The sequence below is a fragment of the Malaclemys terrapin genome, chromosome 13 (genome assembly GCF_027887155.1).
Source record: "Malaclemys terrapin pileata isolate rMalTer1 chromosome 13, rMalTer1.hap1, whole genome shotgun sequence".
NCBI lineage: Eukaryota > Metazoa > Chordata > Testudines > Emydidae > Malaclemys > Malaclemys terrapin.
This window is the reverse complement of record NC_071517.1, coordinates 42818188-42845310: the sequence shown is the minus strand read 5'-3', so window position 1 is coordinate 42845310 and position 27123 is coordinate 42818188. Positions and strand designations below refer to the sequence as shown.

At 56.2% G+C, this 27123-nt stretch overlaps 2 protein-coding genes and 2 non-coding genes across 5 annotated transcripts; 2 read left to right on the top strand and 2 right to left on the bottom strand.

Moving 5' to 3' along the window:
- Positions 1–383: 383 nt before the first annotated feature.
- Positions 384–9957, bottom strand: LOC128847634 (zinc finger protein 345-like). Of its 2 annotated transcripts, none has more exons than XM_054047200.1 (5): positions 9800–9957; positions 7829–7942; positions 5209–5280; positions 3310–3426; positions 384–3015 (listed from the first exon to the last, which is right to left on the bottom strand). In XM_054047200.1, exons 2-5 carry the CDS (start codon positions 7860–7862, stop codon positions 710–712), a joined length of 2529 nt encoding a protein of 842 aa, XP_053903175.1. In that variant the 5' UTR covers positions 7863–7942; positions 9800–9957; the 3' UTR covers positions 384–709. The 2 variants fall into 2 exon arrangements, with proteins under 2 accessions (XP_053903175.1, XP_053903176.1); XM_054047201.1 differs by having other exon boundaries at positions 5209–5277.
- Positions 9958–17675: 7718 nt separating this feature from the next.
- On the bottom strand, positions 17676–17763 carry TRNAY-GUA (transfer RNA tyrosine (anticodon GUA)). The gene is given in 2 exon segments: positions 17676–17711; positions 17727–17763. It is a non-coding gene; the product is annotated as a tRNA-Tyr (tRNA).
- A 1399-nt stretch (positions 17764–19162) lies between these two features.
- On the top strand, positions 19163–27123 carry LOC128847667 (RING finger protein 39-like). Its single transcript, XM_054047260.1, has 3 exons — positions 19163–21109; positions 25126–25174; positions 26031–27123. The coding sequence occupies exons 1-2, from the start codon at positions 20783–20785 to the stop codon at positions 25147–25149; spliced, it is 351 nt and encodes a 116-aa protein (XP_053903235.1). The 5' UTR covers positions 19163–20782; the 3' UTR covers positions 25150–25174; positions 26031–27123.
- Positions 19216–19303, top strand: TRNAY-GUA (transfer RNA tyrosine (anticodon GUA)). The gene is given in 2 exon segments: positions 19216–19252; positions 19268–19303. It is a non-coding gene; the product is annotated as a tRNA-Tyr (tRNA).

Genomic DNA, 27123 nt, shown 5'->3' with positions numbered 1-27123 from the left:
AGGCCCCGCCCCTTCTCCGCCTCTTCCCCCAAGGCCCTGCCCCTTCTCCACCTCTTCCCCTGAGGCCCCGCCCCCTTCTCTACCTCTTCCCTTGAGGCCTTGCCCCTTCACCTCTTTCCTTGAGGTCCCACACCCCTGCTCTGCCTCTTCCCTGTTCCCCCCCATTAAAAAAAATGGACATCAGGGCTTGTCAAATGGCACCCGGACACAGAAGCCAAAACCCAGACTGTCTGGGTGAAAACCACATGGGTGGCAACCCTACCCCCCAAGCACTCAATCCTGCCCCCTCCCAGCACCTCGTCCTCACCTCCTCCTTTGTGCTCCAGGTGCTTAATTCGCCCCCCTCCCCTGCTAATTCTCATCCCCCCCACACCTCCCCGATACTCAAGTGACCTCCTCCCCTCTGGTTCCCATCCCCCTCAGGCGTGAGATCTGGGGGTGAGCCTGGTGCTCTCGGGGGTGACACATCCTCAGGCCAGTGGTGGCCGCGGGACAGGGCACGGGTGGGTGCGTGCGTGGCGGGAGACCACCTCTCGTTGGTCAGACCGTATCCCTGCCCTGTGGGGCGGCTGGGTTAGCGCCCGACAGCTGCCAGGAGCACCCACTGTCTGTCCTAGAGAGGCGGGCCTGCTGCCTGTCCCCTGTTCTGGGAAGGGGGCGGGGGGCCACTGGCCCCAGTAAACAGCTCCGGAGAAGGACGGGAGGCTGGTTAGGAAGTAGGCGGCAGCTGGGGCCAGGCCTCCTGGGGCAGGGCGGACACCCAGCCTGAGCTACCGTCCCCCAGCCGCCACGGGGTGGGAGCCACGTCCGGGGCAGGGAAGGCTTTCATGCCCCATCCCCGCAGCCCCCCGGCAGTGTGGGGGAAGGGCACGGCTGCCGCTGTGGCGTCCTCCGCCCAGGCCGGGGGCTGGCTGCTCCTCCTCTCCCCTTCCCCCCACCAGGTTGGCAGGAGGGAGAGGGCAGCCTCGGCGGCGGCGGCAGGGCCTCTCTGTGGTTTGGCCGGGCCAGAGGGGGCGGAGTCTTTCTCCGCCTCAGCCCCGCCCCCTCCCTTAAAGGGCCGGTGTTGGGAGGCGGCAGCGTGGGCGCGCTGGTGGCGGTTGCGGTGGGAGCTGCGGCTGAAGGCCTTGCCACAGTCGGGACACTTGTACGGCTTCTCGCCCGTGTGGACGCGCCGGTGCCGCTCCAGGTGGGAGATGAAGCCGAAGCTCTTGCCGCAGACGCCGCAGGGGTAGGGTTTTTCGCCCCGGTGGGCCCGCTGGTGGGCCAGCAGCTGGGCCCCCGCCGCGAACCGCTTCCCGCAGTCTTTGCAGCGGTGGGGCCGGCCGCCAGAGTGGACCCGCTGGTGCTGGGCCAGGGTGGAACTGACGGCAAAGGCCTTGCCGCACTCGTCGCATTTGTAGGGCCGCTCGCCGGTGTGGACGCGCCGGTGCCGCTCCAGGTGGGAGCTGACGCTGAAGCCTTTCCCACAGTCCCCGCACTCGTAGGGCCGCTCGCCGGTGTGGATGCGCCGGTGCCGCTCCAGGTGGGAGCTCCAAGCGAAGCCCTTCCCGCAGTCCCCGCACTGGAAGGGCTTTCCGGCGGCATGGGATTTCTGGTGCTTGGCCAGCGCCGCCGGCTCACCGTAGCCCTTCCCGCACTCGGGGCAGCGGTGCGGCTTGTCGCCTGCATGGACGCGCTGGTGCCGGTCCAGGTGGGAGCTGACGCTGAAGGCCTTCCCGCAGTCGCCGCAGCGGTACGGCCGCTCCCCGGTGTGGATGCGCCGGTGCTTGATGAGGGCCGAGCACCAGCCAAAGCATTTGCCGCACTCGCCGCACTGGAAGGGCCGCTCGCCGGTATGAATCCGCTGGTGCTTCACCAACGAAGAGCTCTGTCCGAAGCCCTTCCCGCACTCAGGGCACTTGTGGGGTTTATCCGTGCAGCCCGAAGGCGCCGGAGCAGGCTCCGGTACGGCGGCCGGCGGCAGAACGCGCCGGCGCCCGCAGTCGGCACACTTGGTGGGATCCCTCCCGCTGCCAGCAGGCACGGCCTGGAGCTGGGCAACGGTGGCGGCACTGAGATGGTAGCTCTTCCCGCAGTCGGCGCATTTCCGCGGCTTCTCCCCGGTGTGGACGCGCCGGTGCCGGTAGAGGTGGGAGCTGCGGCTGAAGCTCTTCCCGCAGTCGTCGCACTGGAAGGGCCGCTCCCCGGTGTGGACGCGCCGGTGCCGCTCCAGGTGGGAGGTGAAGCCAAAGGCTTTGCCACACTCAGGGCATTGGAAAGGTTTTTCCCCCCGGTGCTTCCGCTGGTGGGCCAGGAGGGCAGCGCCCAGCCCGAAAGCTTTGCCGCAGTCCTGGCACCGGTGGGGCTTGTCGGCGGCGTGGACCCGGCGGTGCTGGGTCAGGGTGGAGCTGACGGTGAAGCGCTTGCCGCACTCCTCGCATTTGTAGGGCCGCTCGCCAGTGTGGACGCGCCGGTGCCGCTCCAGGTGGGAGCTGACGCTGAAGCCTTTCCCGCAGTCCCCGCACTCGTAGGGCCGCTCGCCGGTGTGGATGCGCCGGTGCCGCTCCAGGTGGGAGCTCCAGTTGAAGCCCTTCCCGCAGTCCCCGCACTGGAAGGGCTTCCCAGCTGCGTGGGACTTCTGGTGCCGGGCCAGCGCCGCCGGCTCGCCGAAGCTCTTCTCGCACTCGGAGCACTTGTGGGGCTTGTCGGTGGCGTGGAGGCGCTGGTGCCGGATCAGGTTGGACCGCTGGCTGAAGGTCTTCCCGCATTCGGCGCAGCGGAATGCCTTGTCCACCCCCGTGGGCGCTGGCGGCTGCTTGAGGACTCCTGTCTGGCCGGCAGGTTTGTCCTGATTCTTCCCCTCCAAGTTCTGCAGTTTCCCATCCGGCCCTGGGCTGGGATTCTTCACCTCCTCTTTGTCCGATGATGTCTCCTGCAGCTCTGTTTTCCCAGGAGATCCTGGTGGCTGCTCCTCCTCTTCCTCTTCCTCCTCTTCTTCCTCCTCCTCCTCCTCCTCTTCACTCCCTGATCCTTCACCTGCAGGGAAAGAGAATCCAGATGTGAGTCACGAGGGAGGAGGGTCTCCCCACTGCAGCACGTTGTACCAGGGGGTGAAATGATGCTAACCCTAAGGGTGTGAAAGGAATCATCGTCATTCCCTGTACTGGGGGGTGCAGTGTGGTAGAACCTAGAGAAACTGAGAGAGATCAGGGCCCCGTTGTGCCAGGCGCTGCACAGACACACAGCGAGAGACAGTCCCTGCCCCTAAAAGCTCACAGTCTAAATATTTCACTTATATATGGCTTTCTCCTGGGCTTTACTCCTGCTCACCTGGACTGCTGCTTCTTGGGATCTCCCTGTCCTCAGAGGCCTGGAGATCTGGGACCCACGGTTCTTCCCCTCGTTCCATCCAAGAGAGCAGGTCAGGCTTAGAAATTGGAAATCCCGCTGGCAGGAGGAGAGAAGAGGACAGATTAAGTGTTGATGGGATACTAATCAGTCTGGGTGGATTGTTTTACAGTAGCACATAGAGGCTCTAACTGAGATCATCAGGGCCCCATTATGCTGGACGCTGCACAGACACACAGGGAGAGACAGTCCCTGCCCCAGCTGAGATCAGGGCCCCGTTGTGCCGGACGCTGCACAGACACACAGGGAGAGACAGTCCCTGCCCCAGCTGAGATCAGGGTCCAGTGGTGCCGGGCGCTGCACAGACACACAGGGAGAGACAGTCCCTGCCCCAGCTGAGATCAGGGCCCCATTGTGCCGGGCGCTGCATAGACACACAGGGAGAGACAGTTCCTGTCCCCAGGTGAGATCAGGGCCCCGTTGTGCCGGACGCTGCACAGACACACAGGGAGAGACAGTCCCTGCCCCAGCTGAGATCAGGGTCCAGTGGTGCCGGGCGCTGCACAGACACACAGGGAGAGACAGTCCCTGCCCCAGCTGAGATCAGTGCCCCGTTGTGCCGGGCGCTGCACAGACACACAGGGAGAGACAGTTCCTGTCCCCAGCTGAGATCAGGGCCCCGTCATGCCGGGCGCTGCACAGACACACCGGGAGAGACAGTCCCTGCCCCAGCTGAGATCAGGGCTCTGTTGCGCCAGGTGCTGCACAGACACACAGGGAGAGACAGTCCCTGCCCCAGCTGAGATCAGGGCCCCGTTGTGCTGGGCGCTGCACAGACACACAGGGAGAGACAGTCCCTGCCCCAGCTGAGATCAGGGCCCCGTTGCGCCGGGCGCTGCACAGACACACAGGGAGAGACATGAATTGACTCCAGCACATGGTCCGTGATTAAGAAAGGGGCTGGACCATCTCCACGACATGCATTTGACACCCTGACCTAGGTAGACGGATCGGAAAGACACGAAGGGAAAATGCTACAAACTCAGTATCTTTCCCCTAACTCCCTTTCAAAGCCCTAGGTGGTGGATTATCATTGTGGGCCCAAATCCTGTGGGATCTGGACACAGGAATCCGTCAGGGTTTTTGGAAATTCCAGCCTGAATTATTTAGCTGGGCGAAAGCCTTCCCCATGGAAGCCCTTCAGCCAACAGATCCAGAACAAAATCCCCTTGGCTTCAAATAGCAAGAGCCACTGGTCATTCTATTTCTGAGACAACCACAACCTGGCATCCCTTAAAGGGACCTGGGTGGGCACAGGGCGGCTGGTGAATAACAGATGTTTTGGTTCACGGCATGTTCCAAAGAAATTGAGGGGGAGCGGGGGGGACATTGTTTTGAGTGGAACCAAAAATGATTTCCTTTTTTTTTTTTTGAAATTTTGGGGAAACCAAAAATGTAAAAAACCCCAGACGCAACATTTCCTTTTGACAAAACGCCAACCGTTGTGTTTGGATTTTCACCGTTCTGGAACAGTTTTTCCTGGCTCGTCGGTTCCCTTAAAGAAAAGGAGACGTTTGAAACAAAATGTCCTCTCGAAGCGGAAAATTGGACTGTTTCTTTTGAGAAAAGGTCAAAACGCTTCAATTTTCCAGAATTTTTTTTTAGAGTTTTATTCGACCGCAACAGGCACCATTTCGCACAACGCTTCGGGGTCGCTGCAACTGTAGTTTTCGTCCACAAAAAGGTTCCTCCAAAACATTTAATCCACCTCTGCTCGGGGCTTCCAGGCCTTGAGAGGTGGCTCAAATAGGGCCCCCCCCCCTCCTGAGTCACTCACGGCTTTTGCAAATCTCTCGTCGCCTCCAACTCGCAGGGACTTACCCGACACCAGCTCCCTGCGGTGGGATTCGGCCATCGCGGTGATCCGCGGCATGCTGATGGCCATCTCTTCTGCTAACAAGAAACGGATGAGACGGCGATTAGATGCACCGCAGGCTGGGACGGTCTTGCCTGGGACAACCACCAGCCCAGCTCCCCTTCCCTTAGCAAAAGCAGCGCAAGGCGAAAGAAGACAGATCAAGAGTGCAAGATCTGCTCCATAACCGTTGACTTTCCATTGACTTCAGATCTCTCTTACGGGGCTCCCTATTGCCACAGTATCTGAGTTCCTTTCAGTGTCTAATTAGGCTTTGGGAGAATTCAATTTTTGTTTCGGTATCATTTGGACGGAGACCATCCATGTTTATTTTTAAGCATTTTTGAAAATTATCATCAATTTCAGTGCTCACCGTTGTGGGAAATTATGGGGGGCGACCCTTGATAATAATTCTCTAATGACGGTAGACGTTGCGATTCAGAAAGTTAAAGCTTTATAATGGTTAACACACAACTGGTCAACCTCACATCAGATCTTGCTCTAGGAATTATTTCGGGGAAGTTCTCTGGCCTGTATTAGACAGGAGGTCAGACAAAATGGATACAATGGTCCCGTCTGGCCTAGGAATTTTACAAAGTAAATTGCCTTAAATCAAACTCTACTAAGTTCTCCAGCAGCATTTTCCTTGCTTTGTCCAGCCATGAATTTTGACAATTATCACTGGAAATAATCTGTTTGCCGGAAGTTGGAAATAGGCAACAGGGGATGGCTCGCTTGATGATTCCCTGTTCTGTTCATTCCCTCTGGGGCACCTGGCATTGGCCACTGTCGGAAGACAGGATACTGGGCTAGATGGACCTTTGGTCTGACCCAGTATGGCCATTCTTATGTTCTTATGAAATAGTTTTTCCTTGCTTTGTGCATGTGCGATGAAATTGATGTTTCCCGCCATTCACCAATAGCAGTCGAATCCTGTCTGTAACATATTGTCCTCCATACAGGTAGAGCCCTGCCAAATTCACGGTCCATTTTCATTCATTTCACGGCCATAGCATTTTTAAAATCTTGAATGTCACGGTTTCAGATATTTAAATCTTAAATTTCACGGTGCTGTAACAAAACATGAATAGGTATTTAAAAACGGCAAAATATAAACACGCAAAGCCCTTAACACTCAGCGTTTCTCAAACTCAGGGTCCCAACCCAAAAGGGGGTCGGATAGCTATTGTAGGGGGGTTACGGTATTGCCACCCTTACTTCTGTGCTGCTTTCAGAGCTGGGCGGCCGGAGAGCAGCGGCTGCTGGCCGGGTGCCCAGCTCTGAAGGCAGCGCTGCCGCCAGCAGCAGCGCAGAAGTAAGGGTGGCAATACCGTGACACCCCTACAATAGCTTTTCGACCCCCTTTTGGGTTGGGACCCCCAGTTTGAGAAACGTTGTGTACTTTTGTATACTTTTACCCTATAGGATAGAGTAAAAGCACACAAAAGGCCAGATGTCATGGTCCGTGACACGTTTTTCATGGCCGTGAATTTGGTAGGGCCCTAAATATAGGGCAGAGCTGTTACCCCCATGTTACAGACCAGAATCTGAGGCCCAGAAACACTAAGGGTGCGTCTACACAGCAAGCGGCAGTCTGCGGCACTGAGTCCCAGAGCCCGGGCTGACAGACTCTGCTCCGGCGCTGAAAATAGCCATGTAGACGTTCAGGTCGGAGCTCGGGCTCTGAAGCTAAGGGATGGGGGCGGGCTGTCATTGGCTGTGTAGATGTTCCCTAAGTGACTTACCCAAGATCACGCACACACAGTCCGTGGCAGAGCAGGGAATCGAAGGCTGGTCTCCCCCACCCGACGCAAAGACCCTCACCACTGCACCAGGCTTGCTCAAACAGCAAGAGCTCATGGCATGTCTACATTACACCATCAATCTGGACCCTGGCTTGTGAACAGGGTGTTTCCAAGTCCGTGCTTGAGCATCTGCACTGCATTGTAAATCTGGGCTTTTAACTGCTAGCCCCGGGTCTCACAGCCAGGGCTACGCGTCCACACTGCACTCGGGTTTGCAGCTTGAGCTGTGTCCACACTGCAAAACGACAGGGCTTGGACTTGAGCCACAGCGGGACTCGGCCTCTCACCCATCTAAGTCCTGAGTGCTCGCCGACCCGAGTCAGAATGATTTGTGGGCAGACAGAAGAGGGGCTTGGGCTGAAACCAGAGTCAGAGCCCAGGCTTAATGAGCAGTGTAGACACACCCTAAAAGAACTCCGCAGGGGAAAGATCTCTGGCTTGGATTCTCCAGGTGCAGAGACAAGGGGAAATCTGTAAGGAGGCAGGGCTGGGAAAAACTGAGCAGATACTTGCTAGCCAGAGGTGCAAACCTGCTAGCCACTGTGAAGGAGAAGTATCTACAGCCCTTCTGCCCCCACTGAAGTCTCTAGGGAGGTTAGCAACTTGGCTGTTTCTGAATGTCCCTCGGGGAGAAGACGGGTGTGTGGTGTGGAAAACGGTCTCTCTCTCTGTCTCTCATGAGATCTCTAGGGGCTGATCTTCTCCCTGCAAAAATCCAAGGCGCTCACGTTCCTTCAGGCCTATCAGACAAACCACTAAGCGAGGGAGAGTGAATCCTTACCCAGAGATATCAGCGTCTCATAATTCTCCTGCATGGCGTCCCTGCGGAGGGCTCTCCGCCAGTCCGCTGCACCCTGCAGAGAGGCGCAGACTCCTCATGGAAAGCCACCAGCTCCTGGGGAAAAAAATAAGCATCCCTCACTCAGTGCCAGCTGCTCCCTGGAAAATCCCACCAGCTCAGGGTGCAGGCTGGCTGCTGTGCTCTGGAATCCGGCGGCGGTTCCTGAAATCAGCAATTCCCCAGTTTTGGGGGGGACTAGGGCTCCGTCCCCACTCAAGCCAGGTGGCCACCAGAATTTCCGTTTCAAGAGAAATCCTGGGATTTTGAAATTGGCTTTCATTCCGCAAGGAGAAAAATGTCCAAATGGCCTGTTAAAAAACACCAACAAAAATCGCCCTCTGTCGGGGCAACCAAAATGTTTTATTTCAATAAAACTGCAATGTTTCATTTTGATGTGGGCTTTTTAAAATGGTACATTCTATTGTACTTTATAATAGAACAGAAAACAAAATAAACTTGGGGAAAAATTCAGTCCTTTTGAAATGAAATTTTTGCAGAAATCGACACGTTCCTGCAGAATGGTTTGACGTTGAAGAAATGGCGTTTTCTGGTGGGAAAACGTTCTCTTGGAAATTTTTTTGGAACTACTCTGTTCCCATCCTCCGACTCTGGGATGTCTAGCCCAGGAGAACATGAGGTGGGGTTTCTGTCTCCCTCTAGTGACTGCACTGTGCAACAGCCAATGCCTTAAACAGTATATATTGCAGGCTAACTACAGGTGATTTTGCTCCATCCCCCTTACTAGCTTCACCGTGTCCACCACAGATTATGAGCTACAGAAACTGGGTCTTTCGGTTTACGCCGTCAGATCCAGTTGTCCAGACTTCAATCCTTGTAATATTATATGCACATTTTTATACAGTGTGGAAGGATGACCGACATAAGCCGATGGTTGGGAAGGGATCGAACTCTGAATCCTTCGGGACATACACTAACCCCTGGCTAAGAGGGTTAGGGAGGGATCTGAATCCACCATTGTCTGCTAGGCCAGTAGTTTTCAGCTGGTAGTCCGGAGATCCCTGGGACTTCGCAGACTATGTTTAAGGAGTCCGCGAAAGGTTGTCGTTACCATAGGCCACTGGTTCTCAACCTGTGCTCCGCAGACCCCCTGGGGTCCGCAGGTCTAAGATTTCCAAAGGGATCCACGCCTGCATTCGAAATTTTGTAAAGATCCTCAAATGAAGAAAAGGGTCGAGAACCCACTGCGCTAGGCCGCCAGAAAGGCCCCTGCTCAGCCTGGCAATTCCTTGTCTGTTCCTTGCTGGATGTTTTCAAGACCCCCCCCCCCCCATGGAGGGATAGTTCAGTGGCTTGCACATTGGCCTGCTAAACCCAGGGTTGTGAGTTCAATCCTTGAGGGGGCCATTTAGGGAACTGGGGTAAAAAGCTGTCTGCGGATTGGTCCTGCTTTGAGCAGGGGGTTGGACTAGATGACCTCCTGAGGTCCTTCCAACCCTGATATTCTCTGATTCTGACAACACTGGGTATCTTTCTTCCAGTGCAGATCTGGCCCCTCCCAACAGGACTAAACCCACCGGGACCCCGTGCCAAGCAACAGTGTCTCCGAGCCAAATGCTAGGAAAGGGGCTGTTTGGGGGGGATTTTCCCTGACACTGTCCCTTCCCCCCAGATTGGGCAGGAACTGGCTTTTCCTCTCTCAGCTCCACAGCTTGTCCCCAGGAAAGTCAAGTCTCCCTGGGGTGATGCCAATGGATCGGGGCAGATTTGGTGGGTGGGGGCTGAGAGCCTCTTGCCCCCTTTCTGACTCCGACCCCCCTTTTCTGCCCCCCCCCCCACGTTTTCTGTCTCCATCCCCCCCTGCCTGGGAGACTTGGCCTCTGATTCCTGGGCGGGTTTGCTCCCTCCCCTTTCCTGCCCGGCCCCAGCGCTTCCCCCGGGTCTCCCCATCACCTGCAAGCTCCGGCTCAGGGGCTGGTGTTGGCAGAGCCCGGGGCTGGTTCCAGCCCCCGGAGAAAGTCCCCCGCCAGGGCTGGGCGCGGAGGGGGCTCGGATCCAGGTCTCTCCCCCGGTCAGCAGCGGCTCAACCCCCGGCTGGCTCCCGGAACTGCAGCTGCATCCGTCTCGCCCAGGAAACTCAACCCCCGGAGGTAGCAGCGAGTGCAAGGAAGAAACGCAGCAGCCCGTGCAATAAGCAGGGCCCTCTAGTGGGGACAGCCAAGGGGGACCCCCCCCCCCGACCCCATCCCCAGGCTCCCCAACCCCGGGGACAGAGCTGCCAGCCAGGCACGAGCCCAGTGCCTGGAGCTTTCACCACACGACGTGATCTTTCATGAGCCACGAATCTTTAAATCCTGGAGACTCCAGGGCCATCCTGGAAGGGTTGGGGCATCCCACACCGCAGCCTCCCCCGGGGCCCCGTCGCCCCCCGGCCGCAGAGAGCAACTGGGGGAAAGGGCAGTCGCTCCCCCTGGGGTCCCGGCCACAGCCAGGGCGAAGAGAGGTCCAAGCGCTGCGTCACGCCGGCAAATCTTCGGGCCCACTTTGGGGCCTCGTTCGAGGGCTTCTCCGCCCGCCCAGAGGTTCCTGCCTCCGGAGACGCCCGCCAGGGCTCGCTCGGCGCTTATAGCGTCAGAGAAACGCAGGGCCGGGAGACCGGGAGACGTCAGCCCTTAATACGCTGGAACAGTGGTTCTCAACCAGGGGCCCGGGGCCTGCTTGGGGGGCTGTGAGCAGGTTTCCAGGGGGCCACCAAGCAGGGCTGGCATTAGATTCGCTGGGGCCCAGGGCAGAGAGCTGAAACCCCACCGCCTGGGGCCAGTACCGGGTTTACAATGGCACCAGTGGTGCCATGGAGCCAGGCCCATGCTCAGAAGGGGTCCCAGGCCTGCTCTGCTTGCACTGGGCCGAGACCCTGCCAGCCCGCTTGCTCCCTCCCCCACCCCCACTTACTCCTCTCGACTGGCCAGCCAAGGGCTCCTCTCTGCTCCCTGGCCGGACCCCAGCGCATCTCCGGCTCTGGGCAGTCTCTGCTTCCCACCACCTGTGCGGCCCCACCTGTCTCCCTGGAGCTGAGCCACCTGGGACTGGTGCAGAAGCCTGGTCAGGCTCGGTCAGTTGGAGGGGGGCAGTGTGGGGGGCTTGGCTGGGCTGCTGCAGGCAAGTGGGTCCTGAGGGAGCCTGGCCGGGGCAGGCCCTGGCCTGGCTGATCGCACCACTCCCAAGGGGCCGGAGCGATTCCCGGCCCCAGGACCAGCACTGGCTGCACTGCCCACAGACACAGCCACCTCCCAGCAGGGCCGGTGAGTGCGGCCGGGAGGCAAGGCGTGGGGGAGGGGGTCTCTGTGGGGCCTGTGTGTGGGGGTGCTGGGGTGTGAGGGAGGGGGGAAGATCTGTGTGTGGGGGGGCACTAGGGAGTGGGGGTTCTGTGGAGGGTGCTGGGCAGTTGTGGTGAGGCAGTGGGCAGAGGGGCACTGGGCAGGGGTGGTGTAGTGCAGGGTGCTGTGAATTTGTGAGAGGGTCTGAGGGCGATGCTGGGCATAGTGGGTCTGGGGGGGCTCTGGCCATAGGGAGTTGCAGGGCCGCTGTTGGGCAGGGGTGGGGGCTGTGTGGCATAGCATGGGCCCACCTCCAAGGGCAAGGGGCGCGCTGGTAGCACAGGGCCGGGTGGGCCACTGTGCATCTGGCAACTGCCAGTTTGTCCTCACACTGGGCTGGGCAGAGCGGGGAGGCCCACACCATGCCATGCCCCATTGCTACCGGCCGGCCCCTCATTCTGGGGACCGACCTGTCTGCGCCAGCTCCATTGTCCCCAAGGGAGACCACAAATATATTTGGCGCTGGGCCCACAAAAGGTGAATCTGGCCCCGCCTCGGGGCTGAAACTCGGGGCCCTGAGCCCCGCCACCTGGGCTGAAGCCGAAGCCAGAAAGAAAAAGGTTGAGAACCCCTGCACTGGAAGGCTGTAAACACGCCCAGGTTTTTTTTAACCTTTCCTTCTAGGGCAGGTTTTCTAAACCTCTGATGCTGTTTGTTGCTCTCTTCTGGATCCTCTCCAATTTGTCCACATCTTTCTTAAAGCACGGTGCCCAGAACTGGACACCGGATTCCAGCGGAGGCCTCCCCAATGCGGAGCAGAGCAGGACAACGACCTCCCATGTCTTACGTACGACACTCCGGTTAATACACCCCAGAAGGATATTAGCCTTCCTCAAAGCTGCCGTCACATTGTTTTCGGATCATATTGAATTTGCGATCCACTAGAACCCCCAGCTCCTTTTCAGCAGTACGGCTGCCTAGCCAGCTAGTCCCCCACTTTGTAGCTGTGCATTTGATTTTTCCTTCCTAAGCGTAGCATTTTGCACTTGTCTTTATTGAATTTAATCTTGCTGATTTCAGGCCAATTCTCCCCTTTGTCAAGGTCCTGTGATTTAAAACAGGTTTATAACAAACAAAAGGCAGTATTTCTTCACACAATGCACTGTCAACCTGTGGAACTCTTTGCCAGAGGATGTTGTGAAGGCCAAGACTATAACAGGGTTCAAAAAAGAACTAGATTAGTTCATGGAGGATAGGTCCATCAATGGCTATTAGCCGGGATGGGCAGGGATGGTGTCTCTAGTCTCTGTTTGCCAGAAGCTAGGAATGGGCAACAGGGGATGGATCACTTGATGATTCCCTGTTCTGTTCATTCCCTCTGGGGCATCTGGCATTGGCCACAGTCGGAAGACAGGATACTGGGCTAGATGGACCTTTGGTCTGACCCAGTGTGGCCGTTCTTATGTTAATATAATATAATATAATATAATATAATTAATATATAATATAAATGAACAGAATGTTTTTATTGGCCTGAAACAATTTTTCCATTCGGCAGGAAATGTTGAAATGTTTTTGTTTGTTTTCATTTCAGAACAGAAACAAATGTCAAAATCGCGGCATTTCCCCTGGAATGGAAAATTGGGTTCCCACCCAGCTTTATTCAACAGCCAGCCCCTTCTATTGCATTATGCATTGCAGCCACTAGGGGGTGTCGCTTTCACATGTATTCACCAGTGTATCACAGAGATGAACGAATTTGGGGAGAAATTGGGACGGAAATCCCCCACCAACCACGGCCCAAGTTGGGCTCTGGGTTTGGGTTAGTTCGGATGAGCTCTGATCAGCATATGAGAGATTCCTTTTATAAGAAATCCCACAGCATGGGTTATCAACGTTGTTTGAACCTACGATCATTAGCAATGCGGCACTGACCTCTGCCAGTCCAGCTAAAGGCTGGGCTCCGTTAGGCGGCAGTAGTAATATGCCATTATCCTGTATGTGTAGCCATCACTAGCGGAGGGCGATGCAGCACAAGTGTGTTTTTGACAATGTCTTACACTGGAAATTCTGTCTGGTGTCCCCACCGCCCCCGTTTCTCCCTCCTCCACCTACAGAACCGTTCGGAAGTATGTCAGAACAATTGGCCTGGCATTGAACCGTTACTCTGACAGGAATGGCGAGGCCCGGTACCTGGTGAATAACGTCTGGGCCAGGGTCAGCGAAGTGGAGAGGAACCCGGATGTTCTGGGCCATCCTGTGCGACTCTCAGAGCGAGGGAAATCCTCCGTGGAGCTGTTCTACGAGGCTCTGAGAGATGCGAGGCCTTCGCCCCGTTATACAACACAGTGCTGCCCCATTCTCCGGGTCTCTGATGTACTCCCTTTTCCTGCTATCTGAGCACCCCTGGGAGGTCGGGCAGTGCCATTATCCAGAAGTGAAACAGAGAGGCTTAAGTGACTTGCCCAAGGTCATCTGTGGCGGAGCAGGAATTGAACCCTCATCCCCAGACGTAACTGTAAACGGAATGATCATTGCACGGGGGTATTTCCAATGAGGTCCTGCTGGGATTGGTTCTTGGGCCTACTATAATTTAAGACTTTTATCAACGACCTGGAAGAAAACATAAAATCATCATGGATCAGGTTTACAGATGACACAAACATTGGGGGGGTGGTAAATAATGAAGAGAGGTCACTGACACGGAGCGATTTGGTAGACTGGGCCCAAGCAAACAATATCTATTTTAATACAGCTAAATGTAGACATCTAGAAACAGGGATGCAGGCCGTACTTACAGGGTGGGGGACTCTAACCCGGGAAGCATGGACTGAAAAAGATGAAGGGGTCGTGGTGGATAACCAGTTGAACACAAGTTCCCGGTGCGACGCTATGGCGAAAAGGGGTAATGTGATCCTAGGATACGTAAACAGGGAAATCTTGAGGAGAGTTCTATCTCCAGTGCTGGGAGGGGGGTGGGATCTACTGGTTGGTGCAGGGGTCAGGGGCAGGGCTGGGAGCCAGGACTCCTCAGCTCTCTATCTAGCTCTGGGAGGGGAGGGGAGTCTAATGGGTTAGAGCAGGGGTGGGGTGGGGTGGGAGGGGCTAGGAGGCAGGACTCCTGGGTCATACTCCCAAAGCTGTCATTCAATTAACATCTCAGCTTCCCCATCCTGAGCCCTTTCCTCCCTGGTAGGGCTGCACCGTGCTAATTGGCTTAATGAGCATTTGTAAAACTATGGGCGATCCCAAGATCAAAAGGTCCCATAGCAGCGCAAGGTGTTATTATTATTAATCAGCATAATTGCTCCCTGAACCGCATGAGCGTCGGGTGTGGGACACCTGGCAGCCCGGGAGGCGAAGACAGGATGGACGTGCAGTCCCGAGCCGGAGACACGGCCCTGTGACCGCCGCCAGGGCCATCCCGGTCTGTTGGGCCCATCTTTCTGGTTCCTCTAGGGCTCCATTGATTTCCTCTGGACCCTTACGGAAGATGGCGCTGGGCGGGGAAGGAGGCTGAAGAGAATAAAAACCACCTGATGCTTAAGTGGGAACGAGGCCAGATGGCCCCAGGCCTGCTATTGTTAGAAGGAGACTTGGGGTAATTTACGTACCTTCAGTGTTTAGGGTCCAGTGCGTGGATAGTTCATTATTTTTTGTCGAGGTCCAAATTTTTTTGATCAAGGTACAGGCAAGGGCCAGGCTCCAGAGAAAATAATACAAAAACAACAACAAAAATGGTACTAATGGTAAATAAAAAGATTTTGCCATCCGTTCTAAAGCATCTGACGGTCTGGATTTGGCCCACAGTCTGCCAACTTACTACCCCTGGTCTAGTGTTATGTGTGTTACAGTAGCGCTTAGACCGGGCTATACGTGGGGAGTGGGGTCTAGTGGTTGGGGGGCTGGGAGTCAGGACTGGGGGTTCTATCCTCAGGGCACTGCACGGACCCTGACCGAGATCAGGGCCCCCGTTGGGCTTGGCACTGCACAGACCTTGGCTGAAACCAGCAGCCCCCAAACCTTTTGTTTTCATCACACACAAAAACAAACAAATTAACCCCCCCAAAAAAAACAACTTCAACAAAAACCCTCAACTTTTTAGTCCCCCTAAAATTTTTTTGTAGCTGCTGAAAAACTAAACAACGGTCTGCATTTGGGTTTTCAATTTAGACGTTTCGATGAAATCAGACATTGCCCTCTTGTGTGGCAAACTGCCCCCCTTTGCCCCACCCCCCCGTTTTCGACTCACTCTGCAGCAGACATGCAGGGCCGCCCAGAGGATTCAGGGGGCCTGGGGCAAAGCAATTTTGGGGGCCCCTTCCATAAAAAAAAAGGTGCAATACCATAGAATACTATATTCTCGTGGGAGCCCCTGTGGGGCCCGGGGCCTGGGGCAAATTGCCCCACTTGCCTCCCCCCTCTGGGCGGCCCTGCAGACATGACCCTTCTGGAGCGGGGAGATAGCCAGAGGGCCTTGGTCTTGGGGCGGGGTCTGATTTGTCACTCTACTACTTTACTGAGATGGGCTCAGTCTTCGGGTAGCTCCGTGATGCAAACTGGGTGTAAAGCCGCAGATGGCAGGGGCAGGGGGGGGAGCAGACCAGATAGCAAATGTGACAAATCGGGACACTTTTGGGGGGTGGAGGGAGGGGAAGTTGTGTATATAAGACAAAGCCCCTAATATCGGGGCAGTCCTAATAATATCGGGATGTCAGGTCACGGGGAGGCGGGGGGAATCTCCCCAGAGCAGGGTAAAGGTCCCAGGCAGGGGTCCCCTCCAAACTGGTTGGCGAGGGCTGGTCACGTCTGAAAGCCGCTTGTGTGTGTCGGTCGGTCGGAAGAATTCAAGGAACGCATGGGGTGCTGTCGGGATGGAATGTCCTGAACCAGACGCCCTCGCGACCTTCGTCACCCTCCGGGACTGATTACGAAATCGGCCCTGGTACCGCCTAGCATGTTACAACATCCCCGCTGGATGCCTGGCGCTGGGTGCTGCTAATGAGGAAAGACAGGGTTGGGTCGAGGGGGGCGGCTTTCCCCTCTAGGGGACGCTGGCTCTGTTCTGGCCCCAGGGCAGGGCGACTGGCTGGCAGGGGGAGTGAGGGAGATGGGATGGGGGTCTTTCCCCTCTAGGGAGCGCTGGCTCTGTTCTGGCCCTAGGGCAGGGCGACTGGCTGGCAGGGGGAGTGAGGGAGACGGGATGGGGGTCTTTCCCCTCTAGGGGGCGCTGGCTCTGTTCTGGCCCCAGGGCAGGGCGACTGGCTGGCAGGGGGAGTGAGGGAGATGGGATGGGGGTCTTTCCCCTCTAGGGAGCGCTGGCTCTATCTGTATCAGCAAATGTGTGTGTGTTGCTGTCTCGCACGCTCATGTGCACACACTGACACAATCACTGCAGGTGTCTCTGTGTATTGTGGTCGCTGTGTGTGTCATTGTGTCTGTGCCAGCATGTCTATGTGTAGTGGCAGATCCCTGCCCAGTGTGTGTGGCTAGTGCGCTCTGTCTCTTTGTGGGAATGTGTGTTTATGTGTGCACCAGCGTGGCTGCGTATTGCCATCTCAGTGCCAATGTGTGTTGTTATTTGTGTGTGTGTGTCAGTGTGTGCGTTGCTGTGTGTGTGTGTCAGTGTGTGCATTGCTGTGTGTGTATTGCTCTGTGTGTCAGTGGGTGCATTCCTGTGTGTGTCAGTATGTGTGTGTCAGTGTGTGCGTTACTCTGTGTGTGTTAGTGTGTGTCAGTTTGCGCATTGCTCTCTGTGTGTCATTGTGTGTGTCTCAGTATATGCGTTGCTGTGTGTGTCAGTGTGTGTGTTGCTCTGTGTGTGTGTCAGTGTGTGTATCAGTGTGTGAGTTTTTGTGTGTCAGTCAGTATGTGCATTGCTCTGTGTGTGTGTCAGTGTGTGCATTGCTCTGTGTGTGTCAGTGTGTGTCAGTGTGTGCACTGCTGTGTGTGTATTGCTCTGTGTCAGTGTGTACGTTGCTCTGTATGTCAGTGTGTGTGTCAGTGTGTGCATTGCTGTGTGTGTATTGCTCTGTCAGTGTGCGTGTTGCTGTGTGTGTCAGTTTGTGCATTGCTGTGTGTGTCAGTGTGTTCACTGCTCTGTGTGGCTGTCAGTGTGGGTGTCAGTGTGTGCATTGCTGTGTGCACTGCTCTGTGTGTGTGTCAGTGTGTGCACTGCTCTGTGTGCGTCAGTGTGTGCGTTGCTCTGTGTGTGTGTCAGTGTATGTGTGTGCCAGTGTATGCGTTGCTCTGTGTGTGTGTGAGCATTGCCACCTCTGTGCGTTGCTGTCTCAGTGTGTGTCTTGTTGCCTGTGTGTGGCAGCGACACCGGGTGTGTTGCCATCCCTCTGCCAGCGTCTGCGCATGCGCTGCTCTGGCTCTGGCGCGGCGCACGTATTACTCTGCCTGTGTTTGCATCCAACTCCCCCTTCCTCACCGCGCCCCCCCTGCCCCCTTCCCGCTGGAGTCCGGGTCTCCGCGCAGCCACTTCAACAAAATAAAAACCTGCTCTCTCCTTCGAGCCGGAATCGAACCAGCGACCTAAGGATGACTCTGTCAGCGTTCTACAGTCCTCCGCTCTACCAGCTGAGCTATCGAAGGGAGTTGCTTGGGGCCCTGAGTCACGCCTCTTAGTGGCGATGCCTGGCAGGGCTGGGCAGGAGAGGCTGTGTCTGGGTCCTAGGTCTGCAGGTGTAAGAGAGCCCCAGCCTGTCACTCCCTTCTGCTTAGCAAACCACCGGTCAGAAGGGGTGTCTGGGCGTGTGTGTCACCATCTGTTTCTCTCTCTCATCCGGTCTGTCTCCTTCGCTCTATTTCCTCTGCCCTTCGCTCTCTAGGGTGACCAGAGAGCAAGTGTGAAAAATCAGGACACTTTTTTTCTGTGTGTGTGTGTGGGGGGGGGGGTATAGTTGCAAATATAAGACAAAGCCCCTGATATGGGCACGTCTGGGCACCCTACTCTCGTTCTGCCTGTTTCAATCTCTCTTTCACCAGCTTCCACCTGCTGAGGGACCGGACACCTTTTCGACCTCGCTTTGTAATCTGGCTGCATTGGGTGCATCTGTCAGGAGGTGGAGTTGTGGGGACTGGATGCGGTGCGCCCAGTGCATTTCTCTGTCGAGTTCATCCTTTCGGTGGGAGCGTTTTCCATTGCAGACCCCTCAATCGTTTCGAATAAAGGGGCGGGGACCCCTTTGGAAATCTTAGACACCGTCCACAGGCGGCAGATTGAAAACCACAGTTCTATGGTCATGACAACCGTCCGCAGACCCCTTAGACATTACTGGGGTCCCCTTAGACATGACCAGGGTCCGCGGACGACAGGTTGAAAATGGATCATGTCTAAATTGTGCCACTGGGTGTGTGTTAAACGGGATTCAATGGGGAAGGACGGTGTTTGTTTGCCACATCTTGTTCTGGGAAAGATGTTCTTTTTATACAATCATAGGACAACGGGAAGGGACCTCGAGAGGTCATCTAGTCCAGTCCCCTGCACTCAAGGCAGGACTAAGTATTATCTAGACCATACCTGGCAGGTGTTTGTCTAACGTGCTCTTAAAAATCTCCATTGATGGAGATTCCGCAACCTCCCTAGGCAATTTATTCCAGTGCTTAACCACCCTGACAGTTAGGAAGTTTTTCCTAATGTCCAACCTAAACTGCCCTTGCTGCAATTTAAGCCCATTGCTTCTTGTCTTATACTCAGAGGTTAAGGAGAACAATTTACCTCCCTCCTCCTTGTAACAACCATGTATGTACTTGAAAACTATGATCATTTTCTTTCTTTCTCTCTGCCTCCTTCCATCTTCCCTGCCTGCACCCTGCCGCTCCAGTATCTAGCGTCACACCCTCTGTAGCTCGGTGGGTGTTTCTCTTTCGCCAGCCTTCTCTGTCTGCCTTTATGTCTCGCGAGGGATGGACGGAAGAAAGAGAGACAGATGAGGAGGAAGAGGAGCAGGATCTGAGCAAAAAGCCAGGCAGAGAAAAGAGGTTAGTACCAAGGTAGACAGGCAGACACCACTAAGAAGAGCGACATAAGCAACCATGCCTATTCCTTCGATAGCTCAGCTGGTAGAGCGGAGGACTGTAGAATACTAACAGAGTCATCCTTAGGTCGCTGGTTCGATTCCGGCTCGAAGGACAGGACTTTTTCCTGCCTGTTTTGAATATGATATCATCTAAGAGTGTCGGGATCAAGGGAGGGCAATAGCCCCTCTGTCAAAGGATGGATGTGTTTCTCTTCCCATATCTCCCTGCTTTCTGGACGCCTCCCAAGTCACTCCCTCAACTTCAGGTGCTCGCGTTAGATGGGAAGATCTTTGCTGTCTGGGCAGCGCCCGGCACAATGGGGCCCTGATCTCAGCTGGGGCAGGGACTGTCTCTCCCTTTGTGTCTGTGCAGCGCCCAGCACAACGGGCCCTGATCTCACCTGAAATAGCAGCTGGCCCTAATAGGGACAAAATTTAGGGTAATAACCTATCTCTCTGTGCATGTGCATCTTTAAAATTTGTCTCCCAAGACTGGATTATGAAGAACAGACAATGGTTGGAGCAAGGGGGCAGGGGCTGGATGTCAGGGCAGCTGGGTTTTATTCCCAGCTCTGGCAGGAGAGTGAGGAAAGGTCTCATGACTAGAGCTGGTGGGGGGTTGGGTGTCAGGACTCCTGGGTTCTATCCTCAGTTCTAGCAGGGGCAAGCTGGTCTAGTGCTTAGAGCATGGTGGCAAATGGGCGTCAGGACTCTTGGGTTCTACTTACCCTCCTCACTGTTTAACCAGCAGCTAGACATCCGTGACTCAGTTTCTCCTTCGGTACAGTGGGGCAAATGCTTCCCTCCCTCTTGGGGAATGTCATTAACAAGCGTCTGCCGAGAGCAGGTGCCTTTCACAAGCTCTGCCTCGCTGTCAAGCTTTGATCTGTCTCTTCCTCTCCAGAGTTGGCTGGAGCTTGCTGGATTCTCCCCAGCTCTTTGCCCGGCATGGCATTTCCTGGCCTGGAGGCTCGGCCCTTTCACTAGTTACAGTGGTGACCTCTGGGCTCTTTGTCCTGCCTGTGCCCCTGACAGCCATTGTACATTGGGGCCAGGCCTAGCCCGTCCCCAAGATCAGAGCAGCGCCTCTCCGCTGCGCGGGGCAGCATCATGGTAAGCCTCTTTTCACTGGGGAAACTGAGGCACCGGACCTTGCCTAAAGTCACACAGGGAGTTAGCGGCACAGCCAAAGATAGACCCCGGGAGTCCTGACTCCCAACCCCCTGCCAGTTCTATCCCACTAGATCGCACTCCCTTCTCAGGGCTAGGCACAGAACCCAGGAGTCCTGACTCCCAGCCTCCCCTGCTCTAACCCACTAGACCCCACTCCCCTCCCCGAGTCGGGGAGTAAACCCAAGAATCCTGGCTCCCAACCCCCCCGAGATCACAACACCTTTGCAGAACCAGTCAAACCCACACGCTGCCTGTGCCGCATTCCTGCCAGGGAGAGAAGCTGGCAGAGTGGAAGAACCAGACAGTTACGCAAGGGGATGTTTACCTGGAGCCTCTCCAGCCCCTAGGGGATGCTCCTCCCTCTCCGCCCACACCCTGCATAAAGGGGAAGGAGTTGCCCGAGCAAAGAGAAAGGAGCCATGGAAGGCCGGGGACCGGTGGCAGAGTTGCAGCGCTCCATCATCTGCCCTATCTGCAGGGGTCCCTTCAAGGACCCGGTGCTGCTGGACTGTGACCACAGCTACTGCCGAGCCTGCATCACGGGCCAGTGGGAGCGGGAGGGGGCGGGGGTGCTGTCCTGCCCCCAATGCCAGCAGGTCTTCGAGCGGCGCAGCCTGCGCACCCATGTCAAACTGGCCGTGGAGGTCAAGATCGCCCAGAACCTCAACGCCAAGACGGCCCAGGAGGCCAAGCCCCGTCGGCGGCGCGGCGGTTGGATCCCAGTGTCAGTCATGCCAGAGGGGCAGGTAGGTGGCTGGTTAACCCGTGGGATGCCCTGCTGCAGGATTCTAATCTGTGCACGGGAGGGTGGCCCGGGAGACAAAGCACCAGGCTGGGCCACAGGACCCCTGGGCTCTTTTTCTGGCTCTGCCAGTGGCTTTGGGCACTTCAGTCTCCCGAGCCTCAGTTTCCCCAGCTCTAAAATGGAACTAATGATCCTGACCTCCTTTGTGAAGCGCTTTGAACTCTGAAGATGAAAAGCACACGCGCAAGGGGTTATTATAATATAGGCTCCAGCGCAGCTCTCATTGCTGGGGAGCGGAGCGCCTACCCATCGTGCATGACACAACGCACTGACACATCTGTCACCAGGTGTTCATTCTCCCAGCCACTCCACCACAGGGGAGACGCTTGTGCAGGGGAGTGTCTTGTTTTGGTAGGGTTGCTTTGTTGTTTTCTTGAATAATACAGGCTTGGAGAGACTGGGGGACCCAGGGATGGAGGGTATGAGGGGTCCACAGAGACGCTGCTGTGGAGGGTAGGGGGAGAATGGGAGACTCTGGCTTGGGGGAGGGGGAAGGGGGGACACGCAGAACTCCTGGTGTGGGCGGGGGGGAGACGTGATTCATTGATTCCAAGGTCAGAAGGAGTCATTGTGATCATCTGGTCTGAGCTTCTGTAGAGTGCAGGCCGGAGAACTGTCCCCCAATAATTCCTGGGGGGCAGGGAGGGGGAATGGGGGGGCACACAGCACCCTTGCCATGGGGGGGGAGAAGGAAAGTGGAGGGAGAATTGGAAGCCCTTGGAATGGGGGGCAGGCAATACCTTTGCCATGGGGGCAGGGAGAAAGGGGTGCCAAGAACTTCTGTTTGGGGGGGAGATGGGAAGCATCTGGTATGGGGACACACACAGCTCCTATCATGTGGGGAGAAATGGAGGCATAAAAAGCCCTTGCCATGGGGGTGGGAAATGGGGGAACAGATGCCCCCAGAGCCACCGATATGCGGGGGACACAACTGGAAACCTTGCTATGGGGAAAGGGATCCTAAAGCTCCCCTCCATGGGGTTACTGGTATGGAAGAGGAGGAGGCACCCAGAGACCCTGGGAGGGGGAACACAGAGAATTTGAGGTGAGAAGCTAAGAGCCCCTGCCTGGGGCCTGATCCGGGTGCAACGAGCCAATGCTGGGGATTGAACCGAGAACCTTCGGGGCTAAAGATAGGAGCTGCGTCCCCTGCCAGGGCTGTAACAGTTACCAGCCCAACCCCTGGTTTGGACAGCAAGGAGACACCCTCCCATGCTGAGCAGTGGGGCTGGGTTTTAAGCCATCCTGGCTCCAGCTCGTGACCCTCCTCCAGTTCCACCCATCCCCGCCCCCATGCTGTGGTTCTGCCTGGAGGTCTCACACCTCCCCCCCCCCCCCCCGCATCGTGCCGGGCGCTGCACAAAGCAAATAGCAGCTCCCAGGTTCCCCAGGGGCTGGTCTTGCACTGTGTGTGTGTGGGGGGGATTTCGACAGCTCCCTCTGAGGCACCCACCACACGGCCGCTAACAGACGCTGAATGGGCCCCGTTGGTCTGATGTGGATGACAGGGAGCCGGGATACCGAGCTAGATGGGCTGATTCCCATGCAGGGTGTCCATTATGTGGCGGGCAGACTGGAAAGGTTACGGGTCTGTTATTTCAGTGCTGCCTACTCACAGGACCCCTTTAACTGCCTCCTACGGTAACCCAGCAACCACCCCGGTCCCTATTTTACTGGTGGGGAAACAGAAATATAGTCGGGGGGGGGCGGGGGCTGACTCATCCAAAATCCTGACTGCCCCGCCCGACCCCCTTCATTTCTAACCCAGCGGCTCTCAACCAGGGGTACGCCGAGGTCTTCCAGGGGGGACATCAGCTCCTCCAGACATAAGCCTAGTTTTACAACAGGCTGCATAAAAAACATTAGAGACATCAGGCCAAACTAAAGTTTCAGACAGACCGTGACTAGTTTATCCTGCTCTATAGACTATGCACTGAAATGGAAGTACAGGATTTCTATTCCCCTTGATTTCATTTAGAATGATCTGGTAACAAGGAGAACATCAGCATTCACAGGGGCTGTGACACTTGTCGTTTTAGGTCTGATTTTGTGAGCATGTTGTTTTGAAGTGAGGGGAGACTTGGGGGTACACCAGACAAATCAGCCTCCTGAAAGGGGGACAGTAGCCTGGAAAGGTTGAGAGCCACTGGGCTAGTGCAAAAGGCTCTAGTTGTGGTTTCCATTTGGGTACTGGGGCTCCTCCCACCAAGCCATCTAGCCTTAAAGGTCATGGTGGAAAGTGCCAGCCAATCACAATGGGACAGTGCCACCATTAGACCCCACTGCCTACCCAGAGCTGGGGATAGAACCCAGGAGTCCTGGCTCCCAGCCCCCACTCATTTCAACCTGCTAACCCCCGCTCCTCTCCCAGAGCTGGGGCTAGAACCCAGGAGTCCTGGCTCGCAGCCTTCCCCTGCTGCAAGTACTTGACTGCACATGCAGCTGGGCTTGGTGCCCACGTGCTGTTTACCTGGTGGTGGCAGCGGGCCAGGCCAAGGTGCGGAATGTAAACACAGGCCGCGCCCTGGGGCCCTGTCCTCGTGAATTAGTCAGCAGCCCCCCGGGCACGTGGGAATCCTGTCACCAGCCACCGCGACCCGCCCGCGGAACCGTCCCGGCTTGTCCCACTGCATCCTTCCCCGGCTCATCACAGACCTTGGCTCACCGCACGCACGAGCCGTTCCAGCCCCACTCACCCTCTTGGAATTTACGAGCCGGCCACGTCAATATCTCCTCCTGGCACCAGCCAACCTGGGCACGCCAGCTTCAACCACGTGCCGTGGGCAGCTTGGGCCGGGCCCAGCAAAGCCAGCACCTCTTGCTCAGCCAAGCTTTCTCCTCGCCCCCTTCCCCTGCGGGCTCATTTCCCCTCCATCTTCTTCCTGATCCTGTTCCGGGGCACGGAGCCTGATTGGACCCAGCACCACACACTGTTACCGCCTGGGTCTATGGTGTCCAGATAGCAAGTGTGAAAAATCAGGACAGGGGTAGGGGGTAATGGGCACCTATAGAAGACAAAGCCCCCATGGGCAGCACGTGAACCTCCCCTTTGGGGCGGTTAGCCCTCCAGCCCCTCCCCTTCCACCTCAGACCTCACCCCTTCCACCCAAGGCCCCACCCCTACCCCACCGCTTCTGGCCCCCCTTGACTACTGGATCCCCCCTCCACTACGGCCAGAGGAGCCTGCCCCGAGCCCTGGGCCAGCTGCTCCGAACCCTGGCTGGCCTGCCCGCCTCTAGTCCCAGGCCGCTGGCCGGTCTGACCCCTGGCCCAAATCCCTGGCCGGTGGCTGGTCCGAGCCACTGGCAAGCCAAGTACCGAGCTTTAAGTGTCCGACCCGAGCTGAGACCCCACCAGCTTCAGGAGAGAGCAGCCATTTTAGCACTTTTGAAAAGTTAAAAAAAATTGTTCCAGGTTGGGTGGAAACCGAAAGTTTTTGAAATGTTCAGTGAAGCGAAAAGTGTGTGTGTGTGTGGGGGGGGGAATCATTTTGAGGCGAGCAAAACATTGTGTTTCAATTATGACCCTTTTAAAACTATTTTCGAATGTTATTAAAAATAAAAGGAAAGACACTTAAGAAGTGAAAAGTTGTTTCCTACCAAAAAAAGTGAAACATTTTGGGTTTTTTTGGGGGGGGGTGGGGGGATTTTTTTTCTAAAATAAATAGTTCAGCGAAACTGACACAAATTTTGTGGGGGAAAACGCTTGTTTTTCTTTCAAAACAAACAATTCAGCGAAATTGACATGAATTTTGACTTTAGTTTCCAAAATGAAGAATTTGGCAAAACAGATGCAAATCCACGACACAGTAGTTTGCCAAATCTGCATTTTTTTTTTACTCAAAAAAGTTTCTACCGAAAAATATCCCCCAGCTCTGTCCAACAGCTCCTGTCCCGTGGCCGATGGCCAACTCTACCCTGAGTCTAATGACGTCTCTCTCTGTCTTCTCTCCACCAGGGTGTCGGGAAAATCTGCAGATAGTGAGCGCCCCTTTCTTCTGCATGGTGTAAGTTGGTGGGCACAGGGCCTGGCACGGATGGCACTATCACCTGCCCCCAAGGCCCCAATCTATGATTTTCCCCAGGTGTGAGCATGGCAGGGAGGAATGGCCACAATCCAAGTGCAACCTCCATGGGGGGACGTCCGGCCTTTGAGAATAGGGCGTGGAGCTTAATAGGGGAGGCGGCACCAACAGCTGATGGTCCCAGGGTCAGTGATGGAGCGTGGCGAGAGTGGCACAAGAAATGCCTGTGCTGCGGGGAGTGGGACAGAAGTGCAGTAGGGGGCGCTTTCCTCTCCCACTCAGTGCAGACCCCAATTCCCCAGTGCGGCACTAGGGGGCGCCTGATGCCGTTCGGCCATAAAGTCGCTCAGGGTTATTAAAATTGCTTTCCCCTCAAAGCCGGGCCACTGATACTGAATTCCAGCCCGTTTAATTCCACCGCCATAAATTCTCCCAGCTGTTGCCGTTACATCCTTCTGCGCTCCCTGTCCTAAATTGCTGCGCCGCTCTTAACCAGCGGCAGCGCCCCCACCCCAGAAGTAGCTGCATCTCAGCTCTGGGTGAGTGATCCCTGTGGAGTGTCATGGTGCAGCTACCGCCCACCCCAGAGATGGCTGCATCTCCATGCTGGTGAATGACCCCAAGGAAGCATTTCGGTGCGGCTGTTCTCACCCACCGACCCACCCAGGGGTGGCTGCATCTCAGCCCTGGGTGAACGATTCCTTGCTGTGGGGCTGTTCCCCAACTGCCCCACCCCAGAGGTGGCTGCATCTCAGCGCTGGGCTAGTGTCCCTAGCATAACAAGCCTATAGATCCCTTGGGGGTGATTATCATCCATACCCTCCCTCTCTCTCTGCAGCTAACGTGATGCCGGACCCTCCCCAAACCGTCCACTCTGACCTGAGCCTCTCGGACAATATCAGGACCGTCCACCTGGGCTTTGGAGACCAGCCCTGGCTCCCAGACAACCCCTGAGAGATTCAATGTGCTCCCAAGCCATGCCAGGCAGCCAGGGTGTCTCCTCCAGCCACATGCAGCAGAGCTCAGGCGCGGCACATACAGTGACCCCCTGCGGATAGGCCTCAGCCTCGTGCCCACAGGGGTCCCCCCTCCGGGGGACAGGGACAAGCTGAATGTCGATGGACCAGCCCTGGGGACAGATGCAGAAATGTCTCCCCCTAAGAACAAAAGTGGGACCCACTGGCCCATCTTATGGAGCACAGCTGGGAAGAACCATCTGGGGCTAATGATCAAAGCTGGCGCCCCCTAGTAGGGAAAGGCCCCGTGTCCCATTTTCCCCCCACCCCCCGAGCCAGCTGGTCTCCCTGTCCTGGACCAGATTGGATCCTGGGACAAGAGTAGAGCCAATGCCCCATAGAGGGGAAAGGTTCCATGTCCCATTCCCTGCCCCCCGAGCCAGCCAGCCCCCCAACCCTGGGCCAGATCAGAGCCATAGACGGGAAAGGCCCTGTATCCCAATCCCCGAACCAGCCAGTCCCCCCAGCTTGGGGCCAGATGAGGTCGGCCTGTATCCCATTCCCCTACCCCACTGATTATTTTCATGCCGTCCGCTCTCTCGTCTCACCAAAGTTTTCCCTGCCGCTCTCCGCTGCAGCTGTGTTGTATTCTTGTGTGGCTGCCCCTGGAGTTTGTATTTAGTCCAGTGCAGGCCTCTATTGTGATGATTTTTTTTTTTTTTGAGCACAAGAGGAAAAAATAAACTCCTCTGGGAAACATGGGCCAGCCAGTCCTTCGCTCTTCGGTTTTCTTTTGAAGACCAACCCCTCTATGCCTGCGGGCAAGAGAATTTCCTCACCTGGCACGTGCCATCTGGCTCACCCAAGATATCCTGGGAGGTGTTAAATGAAAGCACGGGTCACACTGGTCATTAATAGCGGCGTGAGGTATTGGCACAGATACTGGCTGAGACATTTCCGATGACTGCTGAAAGT

What these genes read in the sequence shown, in the direction of transcription:
- LOC128847634 (XM_054047200.1), bottom strand. Translation starts at nt 7,862, where the DNA reads ATGCAGGAGAATTATGAGACGCTGATATCTCTGG. An exon ending in CCGCAGGGAGCTGGTGTCGG is followed by an intron (nt 3,427 to 5,208) that starts GTAAGTCCCTGC and finishes TCCTCCTGCCAG; the next exon opens with CGGGATTTCCAATTTCTAAG. An exon ending in CCCAAGAAGCAGCAGTCCAG is followed by an intron (nt 3,016 to 3,309) that starts GTGAGCAGGAGT and finishes CTTTCCCTGCAG; the next exon opens with GTGAAGGATCAGGGAGTGAA.
- LOC128847667 (XM_054047260.1), top strand. Translation starts at nt 20,783, where the DNA reads ATGGAAGGCCGGGGACCGGTGGCAGAGTTGCAGCGCTCCATCATCTGC. An exon ending in CAGTCATGCCAGAGGGGCAG is followed by an intron (nt 21,110 to 25,125) that starts GTAGGTGGCTGG and finishes TCTCTCCACCAG; the next exon opens with GGTGTCGGGAAAATCTGCAG.